The sequence below is a fragment of the Copidosoma floridanum genome, unplaced genomic scaffold, assembly GCF_036245765.1.
Source record: "Copidosoma floridanum isolate Cflo_tuat_1 unplaced genomic scaffold, Cflo_Japanese_pri ptg000011l, whole genome shotgun sequence".
NCBI lineage: Eukaryota > Metazoa > Arthropoda > Insecta > Hymenoptera > Encyrtidae > Copidosoma > Copidosoma floridanum.
Window position 1 is genome coordinate 12,660,912 of NW_028321888.1, and position 9,368 is coordinate 12,670,279.

General features: G+C 33.5%; 1 protein-coding gene and 1 non-coding gene across 2 annotated transcripts in view; both read right to left on the reverse strand.

Annotated features, from left to right (window-relative positions):
* Positions 1-4,362, reverse strand: part of LOC106644316 (sodium-independent sulfate anion transporter) — a 50,399-nt gene extending 46,037 nt beyond the window's left edge. Inside the window, exon 1 of the mRNA XM_014359764.2 lies at positions 4,127-4,362. Within this exon, the coding sequence (XP_014215250.2) occupies positions 4,127-4,172 (46 nt within the window). The 5' untranslated portion in view covers positions 4,173-4,362. The remainder of the gene's footprint in view (positions 1-4,126) is intronic.
* On the reverse strand, positions 2,814-2,895 carry TRNAS-AGA (transfer RNA serine (anticodon AGA)). Its single transcript has one exon. It is a non-coding gene; the product is annotated as a tRNA-Ser (tRNA).
* Positions 4,363-9,368: the final 5,006 nt, after the last annotated feature.

Consider the following 9,368-nt stretch of genomic DNA (forward strand, 5'->3'; position numbering starts at 1 on the left):
GCCGTGTATGTAGCAAGGAGTTTTACTCAATATGGACTTGTTTATACATGTCATGATTGTAGGTAAATAGAATTAAATAAAACAGAAGTTTACATCAGACTACATAAATAAACTTTTCCGCCCTCGGGTGGTTTTGGGAGGCTGGTACTTCCTCGGGCAATAAAACAGTTTTCCGATACTCGTTCGAAAAGTCTCCTTTACGAACCTCGTTACGGACCTCGCCTTCGGCTCGGGCCGCAAACCTCTCGGTTCGCAAACAAAGACTTTTCAAACTCGTAGGAAAACTACCATTCTCGACTTTAACTATGATCTTAAAATTCTCTTTTCCTACCTCGGGCGTTTTTGAGAAGCTGGTGTTCCCTCGGTAGGAAAAATAGCATTGGTCACATAAGCGCTATCGCTCCATGGCTACCTTACGTCCCTCGGGTCCTGCTTCGCAGGTCCCTTGGGCCGCAAAATATCCCCGGAGACGATGGCACTTATCCAACGAAAACTACTATTTCCGCCCTCGGGTGGTTTTGGGAGGCTGGTACTTCCTTGGGCGAAAAAGCAGTTTTCCGGAACTCGTTCGAAAAGTCTCCTTTACGAGCCTCCCAAAACCACCCGAGGGCGGAAATGTACCATTTCCTACTTTGGGCATTTTTTTAACATTTGGACGTTTTGTGCACCCTTAATAGAGAAATAATAGGGTTCGCACCTGGTGCGCATCCAACCAGGTACGAAAACTACTATAACTTTGATAGTTTTTGAAGCATAAAAATTGCATTACCTTTCTGTAGCACAATGGGGACCATTCAAACATTTTTGTCTTCAGCCAACATAAAATTTCAATAGCTTACAGAGCTTACAAATAATTTCCTGTATTAAAATAGTTTTGCAAGAAACTTAAACTGAGCTCACTATTCTTTTCACGAAGCGTGTTTTTCTCTGGAATGGTTACTGTTGTTTTATAATTTTTTTTTAAGGAAATCTACCGTGTTGTTATAATTATGTCTCCAATATTTCTTATCTTACAGTTCCCAAAATAACTGTGGAATTACATAAGCCTAATCACAGTATCTTTGTTACAGCAAATAAGAATAAAGTTCGTAAACTATTAATTCGAAATCAATGAAACAGTCAATATAAAATTCATGTTAATCAGCTGATACCTTGATTAACCCAATCGTTATTTAATCTCATAAAATCACTGATACAACTGATGGTGGATTGTACGCTCCAGCGCATAACTGGTTGCCTATACGCTGAGCCACGAAAGCCGTACCAATAATAACTCGCAGCGGAATAAGTAACAGCTTGTGCGCGCTTTCTTCGATTTCATTTTGTGAGTCATGTGAACTTCTTTGCCAGCCGTCGCATCGGGTCCACGCAATTATTAGTTGTTGATACATTAATTCACGGATACGTCTCCATCTCGACTCTCCGCCACATAATACGATCTTTCATCTTTAACAACTTAGCACTTTTTTATGTTAGATTTACTGACAATATATTATCTAGTTTTGCAACTCACTATATTACTAGTTATGTTAAACGCGCTCGTGATGAAAATAATTTAGTGATGATCAAAAAGTATTTTTTCCAATAAAAATTTATGTAACATAGTATAATTAATGTAAGGGACATTCGAAAATTAGGTGTGATTTTATTTCGTCCGAACTGTAATCAAATAAAGCTCAATATTTATTTTTAAGTAATTTAAAAAATGCAGTAAAGTTACTATTGATTACATCTTTATGATAAATTTATTGCATTGTAATTTTTTTTACAATTTAATGCAATTTATCTTGAAAAAATCCCGCCAAACAATACACTCGGCCTGTTTCAACCAATCACACAATTATTAAAAAGACTTCAGTCACGTGACAATCAATCTTTTGAGGTAGGAGAATCGGAAATGAAAATAGGATGTAGTGGTGACTAGATCACTATATTTTTTTTTTTTTATATTATAGTGCTCTACGTCCGGCTCCTTTAATAAGGGCACTACTATGAGCACTTAGCACTTTGGAGAAGGAAGGGAAGAGGGATGGGATGCCTCCCATTACTGGGAGGGGGGTAGAGGGAAATTAGGTAATTATGCTACGAGAAGGTCGCCTAAGCCGTCCTCGAGGAGCATTGTGTGGTGAAAAAGCACATGTGAAAGACACAAAGGTACTTGCCCGAAAAAGTCGCACTGGCCGGGAATCACTATATTATTTTATACTCGTAAGTCCTGTAGCTCGTCAGTAACAGAGATTACATGTATGAATATCCATAGATAAATTGAGACCTGTTGTTCGTTACATCAAATAATACTTTGATATTATTTTCGTTTAGAATTTTTCCTTTTCATCTTCGATCACAAATAACCTTAACTATTCAGTAAGTTGTTATAAAAATAACTTTATAGTACACAAAAATTAGTTTTAGTTTGGGACTGATTAATTCAAGGTTAAAAAACTAAAATATTTTTAATGCGAATGATTGTCAATTTATAAGTGATGAAAACACGATGCATTTTTATATATAGCATTGTGAAATTCATTATTTGATATAAGTATGATAAAGTTAATGTAGTTTTCCCAAACTTAAATTTATACTATATACTGAAGATTTAGAATTTGGTCGACATCCGTTTTATTTGTCAGTTAAATAATTGTGTTTTGAAATTCACCGTAAATAGTGCATACATCTAACATTTTTTTAAATCCAAGGTTCTTGTGTTAAGCAGGCAAAAGTTAATATTAAGTAATAATTTTTAGAAAAAAAAAATGAAAAACCAAAAAAATATAATTTTTTCGTAACTTGATTGTAACAATGATAAAAAAATTCGCAGTCGGTAGGATTCGAACCTACGCTCCCAGAGGGAATCTGATTTCTAGTCAGACGCCTTAACCGCTCGGCCACGACTGCTCGCTGGGTTGGAGGGTCGTAAAACCGATCCATAAGGTTGCACTCTCCTCGATACGCTCTACTCTGTACGTGAGAATATAGTGATAATTGATTTTTATTTTTTAACTACTTACGCATGGCTGATACTACATTTGATTGATTTTGAGTATTTGGAATTGCAACAATTACTATTTAATAATAACAAAATGCCATTTTTTGTTTTTGTTTTTGCAATTTGCAACGTAACTAAGCAGGCTACGATTTTTACATTGAACATATCTCAACACGACATACAGTTTTCCCAATACTTAGTAAAAACTGAAAAAAATAGGATTTTCACGATTAATTTGTCAATAACAAACAATTTGGTGGGACTTTATTGTTATTTTTTGTGTATGTTATGTAAAATACTATTTCAAAGCGATTAAAAAACTCGAAGTCAGATGATTGGGCGTAAGATTTTGATAGTTGTAATAATTATATAGTCTACATGCATAAAATAAAAATGCTCATTGTACGCAGTAGTAACAAAAACTCGGACAGACTTGAAGTGCTAAATTTAAAGGTTTATTTATCATAGTTATAAATAAAATATTTAAGTTATGAAATAATTAAGTTAAAAAAGCAATTTAAATTCAACAGTATTTTTCATGATGTCATAGATCAAGCCAACCCCGTCAATGTCCAAATAATCTCGTAGATAATGTTCAACCTTGATAAAAATATTTTGTTATTATAATTACGTAAGTAGAAACTGAACGAATACAACTTTGCTGAGTTAAATTTTTATCTGATTTTTACGATATCCCACTTTATTGACAAATAAATTCAACTTTCTTTTGTTTATTTTTTTATTTTATTTTTTATTTATTTTTAACCAGAGTTTACAAAACATACTGAACAATAGAAACATATGAATTACATGTATGCAGTTAAAAACCTTTTACCTACAAAAGAAAAAAAAGGAAGAATTCTATCAGAAACAAAAGAAGAAGAATATTTTCTTTTTTAATGAAACTTCCCAATATCTTTTTACAATGCCTCAGTAATATTATTATCATCTTATTCGAATATCGGAACTTACAATAATGGGAAGAAAAAAGATATTTCTCTTACCATTCACTCTCTCTCTCTCTTTCTCTCTCTCAAGCTCGAACGCAAGATCTGGAAATTTATTATCGGCACAAGTTGTACCTATAGATATACATAACGCACTTTTACTGCATGCAAATATGTTATCAAATGAACTCACGTTGCAGCAAAGGCGTAGCTTCCGTCGGTGTCGATACTGCAGGCATTATGACGCGATTGCACTGGCGAACATATCTATATCACATACAATCACACAAACTGAGAGCGAGAGTGATCGCACGCCAGATTCGTCTTTGTACGTACACGTATATGTACATAATATATACTTTCTGTTCAGCAGAAAAATCGCATTAAACGGGTTTTCTGCAACCGCTCATCGTTGAGCAGAGATGTTCGACCACTAGAAAATGCTTGTAAACTATTTATTTTTTGGGTGCCTCTTTTCGTGAAACTTTGTTGACTTGTTCGAAAAAGCCGAGATGCTCGACAACGACTCGCACTAGACTAAATACTAGACGCTGCATCGAGACCCTGCCACACGTATGTTTATTACACGTACATTATCCTTGCACGCAAGCGTGCAAAGTACAACTGTGGTGCCGTAGAGCTGAGTTTCACATGATACATGATATACTTACTTGTTTGCATGGGCAAGGAGTTGCTACATTTTCCCTACATACTGCGAGAATATCGAATTACAGCAAAGAAGTAATCCATGCATGTCTGATATAATTTGCGGCCACTATTCGTTACTATATTCTTCTCGGACGATAAAACAGTCTACCGTTCGAGATGTGAGCCCACGCGAGTCGGTGATCGGTTGTGAGAGCGCAGAGTGCATGTAACTGTAATAGGCCAATTAATCTACGAACGCTCAATGTTAAATTTGACATTAGTGTTAACAGAAAACAAAAAATACGTTGATATAGAAGAAAATGATTCAAGAAACATAGCGTTTTGTTTTTTCGGTTATTCAGTGGCTGAGTTAACCTAAAAAATTCGTGAAAGTCCGAAAATCACTTTTTTCGCGTTTGAAAAAAAAGTTGACCTCCAATGCCGAAAAGTTAAATGACAAAGTTGTAGATCTTAAAAAAACCTATCGATTGACGCGCGTTCAATATAATTTGAATGCGTGGTTGCTGAGTTGCTGAGAAAACTTAAAAAAAATCATCGAAAATCGTCTTTTTTTAATTTGTTAATAACTTTTTTTTTTTTGAGATTTTTAAGTTGGTATTCGGTCAAATTCTGAGTTTTTGGTTCACAAACCTTCAGTTGTTTTTTTAGCCAAAAATATTAAAAATTTTTCGAAATATCGCATTTTTTCGAAAAAAAAACACCTTTCGTAAAAACTTCAATAGACGTCAGAAAATAATGCTGGAGCGATTTTTCAGGGCTTAATCTCTTCGTCTAGACTTATTCTATCATGCAATGTTTGTAGTTAGTAAAATTTTTTAATTTTTGATGCCGAAATCGGACTCCGAAGAAAGTACTTTTTTTTTTTATCGGTTTTTTGCATTTTTTTTTACGTATTTTGATAATTGCACGTATATAACTAACTGCAATGCATTGTACTTATTTTTTTACGAATTAAAAAAAAAAAAATTTTCATGATACGATCATGTGGAGCCAAGTTAGGTTTTTTTTTTTTTTTAAATCCCTATGCGACGGTGAAAAGCGTAGAACTCTGAAACTTTCACACTTTACTAACAAATACCCATTTTGTATTAAAAAAATTATTCGCAATCGTTAACTTTAGCGGAACGATGGGTATCATAACGTTACAGTTGAGTCTTTTTTCGCGTCGCGCATCGACTGCCTGCTGGTATGAGGTGTGTCTGGCTGGTTGCTCTTACTCGGGCGCTCCGATACGGCTCCGAAATGGAGTCAGAGTGGTGAGAGAAAGATGTTCTCCCCTCATGCAGCTGCTCAACTGTAACGTTATCATACCCATCGTTCCACTAAAGTTAACGATTGCGAATAATTTTTTTAATGCAAAATGGGTATTTGTTAGTAAAGTGTGTAAGTTTCAGAGTTCTACGCTTTTCACCGTCGCATAGGGATTTTTTTTTTAAAAAAAACCTAACTTGGCTCCACATGGTCGTATCATGGAAAATTTTTTTTTTAAATTCGTAAAAAAATAAGTACAATGCATTTCAGTTAGTTATATACGTGCAATTATCAAAATACGTAAAAAAAATGTAAAAAACCAATAGAAAAAAAAATACTTTTTTCGGAGTCCGATTTCGGCATCAAAAATTAAAAAATTTTACTTACTACAAACATTGCATGATAGAATAAGTCTAGACGAAGAGATTAAGCCCTGAAAAATCGCTCCAGCATTATTTTCTGACGTCTATTGAAGTTTTTACGAAAGGTGTTTTTTTTCGAAAAAATGCGATATTTCGAAAAATTTTTAATATTTTTGACTAAAAAAACAACTGAAGGTTTGTGAACCAAAAACTCAGAATTCGACCGAATACCAACTTTAAAATCTCAAAAGAAAAAAAGTTATTAACAAATTAAAAAAAGACGATTTTCGATGGTTTTTTAAGTTTTCTCAGCAACTTAGCAACTACGCATTCAAATTATATTTAACGCGCGTCAATCGATAGGTTTTTTTAAGATCTACAACTTTGTCTTTTAACTTTTCGGCATTGGAGGTCAACTTTTTTTTCAAACGCGAAAAAAGTGATTTTCGGACTTTCACGAATTTTTTAGGTTAACTCAGCCACTGAATAACCGAAAAAACAAAACGCTATGTTTCTTGAATTATTTTCTTCTATATCAACGTATTTTTTGTTTTCTGTTAACACTAATTTCATCTTTTTCGTAGATTAATTGGCCTATAATGTAAGAAGCGGAAGACGATCTCTCGATGGTGGGATATCAAGAAGAGCTAAGCTACTATTTTTACTAAACAACATTTTATTTGTAATACTTAGCCTACTAATTATCAAAATGATAAAAAGTTCAGAAATGTTTACTGCTACAAATGATAAAAAATAATTTTTCGATGAGATATACATACGTGTTTGTCTTAGTTCCCAGTTCGGGGTTTTTTAAAATAAACGTCAAATTTTTTTTCACAGAAATGGGGTACTTACATGCAACTTTTCAATTTTTAAATTATGTTTTCAAATGGAAAACTATAAATACGATTTTATCCGTTGTAATCTATTATTTGCGTTAAATTATTGTGATTTCAAGTATAAGTGATATACTCTATAGATAATATTTCTGGCTTCCCGGACAAATCGATTAACTCCATTTTTTTCAGAATTCAGTTAAAACCGGAAAGCGTATCCTTTTTTAGTGTACTTTCGTCCAAACAAATTTTTAAAAAGACTCGAGTGACCAATTTCACGTAATCGATACAAGACCTAAGCGATTAACCGCCATTTTCCTGGCCCAACTGAGTAAGTGACTCTTGTCCCGGCCCAACCGAATAAGTGATGTAATAAAATTGTTGCTGCAGAAAAAACTGTTAATTTCAGGTGCAGAAATCATGGGAAAGTATTGTATTCACGTAAACGCTCGTGGCGAGTGTCCAGGGAATTCAAGGTGTGGGCCTCGTGAGTATGTCGTGTTGTATCGCGTTGTTGTAAGTTGGTGAAATATTTGGATGGTAAATGAAATACCTGTTATGTTTTTTAAATTAATTAGCTATAATAACTGTTTTTTTTAAATTATTATTGTTATAATTTATGTAATACTTAAAAAGTTTTTATTGTTTCGTGCTTCGAAGAATTACGATTTTTTATACCTCCGTTTAATAAATAAATTGACTAATCGATTTTTGCATCAATTATAGTTCGTTTTACAGTGGGCAATGATTGAGTAATTATCACTTGTAATGGATAGATGATGTTACGCACCATTCAAAAGTAATTACACCTAATAATAAACAACCTGCAATACCTGTCCACGTGGATGAGCTGAAAATAATACATTTCGGCACCAATTTTTGGCATCCAATTTTTGGGGATGCTTTAAAAGGGTGAATTCACCTTAAATTATTCCTATTTCAAGGTAATGCAAAGGTTAGGGGTAATTAATGTTTTCAAACGTCTAGAGAATGCGGGAAATATAAGATTTTTTTAACCCAGTGATATTCAACCAGTTTCCGGTATTTTACAGTTTATTCCGGCTTTTTCACTTTAAAAAATTAATAAGCCTTAAAATGCTTGCAAACAATTTTTCTCTTATTTCTGAGGGTGTATAGAATGAGAAACAATCAATTGGTTCAAGTGTGTGCTTTGAAAAGTTCCTGCTTCTGTAAACAAAAATTTCGGTAAAAAGTATATAAATTACTACAACGAAGGATCTCAGATAATACCTATTTCTCTGCAAGACCAAACAGAGGCTGTTTTTTTCGATACCATATATAATGTGAATTTCGACTTTCTGCAAATTGAAAGTATCAAATCTCGTTGATTTCAAAAGACAAAATTCACAGTCGTATGACAATAAATCACCAGTTTTTGCGTACTTGTTACGCTATTGAATAATAATGGTTTAAAAGAGACTATCCATTGTAATGAGTAATCGAGACAACCAATACCATGATTGTACTTTTTGTGCTGATGATTGTCTCTTTGTACGAGTGCTAGTATCAGATCTTATTAGATACGTGGATTTAACTAATTGTTCTGTTAAAAATAAATAAACATTCAAACAATTTTTGTGCCTTAAATTAAAAGTACTTATATACTGTAATGGCCCAAAACTTTCTAAAAACAACTTTTGTGTACATAAGCAAACACTCATACAAATTTTTGATGGGACTTGCCATTTAGTTTTTAAGATATTTTCGATCCAAGATTTCATTTTTCAAAACATTAGCCTTACCGGGAAACTTCCATAAAATACGATTCTGGTATTTATTAAATACAGAATGTCTCATAAAAATATGGCACAATATGCTGGCAAAAAATATCGTTTAATTTTATTAAAGAAACGTTCCAGAAAAAAAAGTGTATACGTTTGATCAAGTGTCAATTTTTTTTACTTACCTGGTAAGAATATGGTAATGAATGAAAATCATCTCGTAACTTCAAAATACTGCACACATTCTACCATACGTTTTTTTATTAACATCAAAGGATATTTGGGAGAAAAAATGTTTTCGTAAATATTTTATGACGTGACGATTTACGCCTGGCATTAGAATTCGCAGAAATATTGAATCGAAAAAAATGATCTCCCAGAGTCTCACTTAAGTATGAAAAGTGAATTCCGCAAGCTACACGTCAACCTCTTACGTAATTCTGCAACACGTTGGTCAACTGGACTCTGCACTCCCTCGTCTGATTCGTCGGAATTACGCTCGTTGCGAAATATCGATTTTCCGTTTCGATAAGGGGCCATCCATAAACTACGTAACGCTGTTTTTGGCCTTTTTT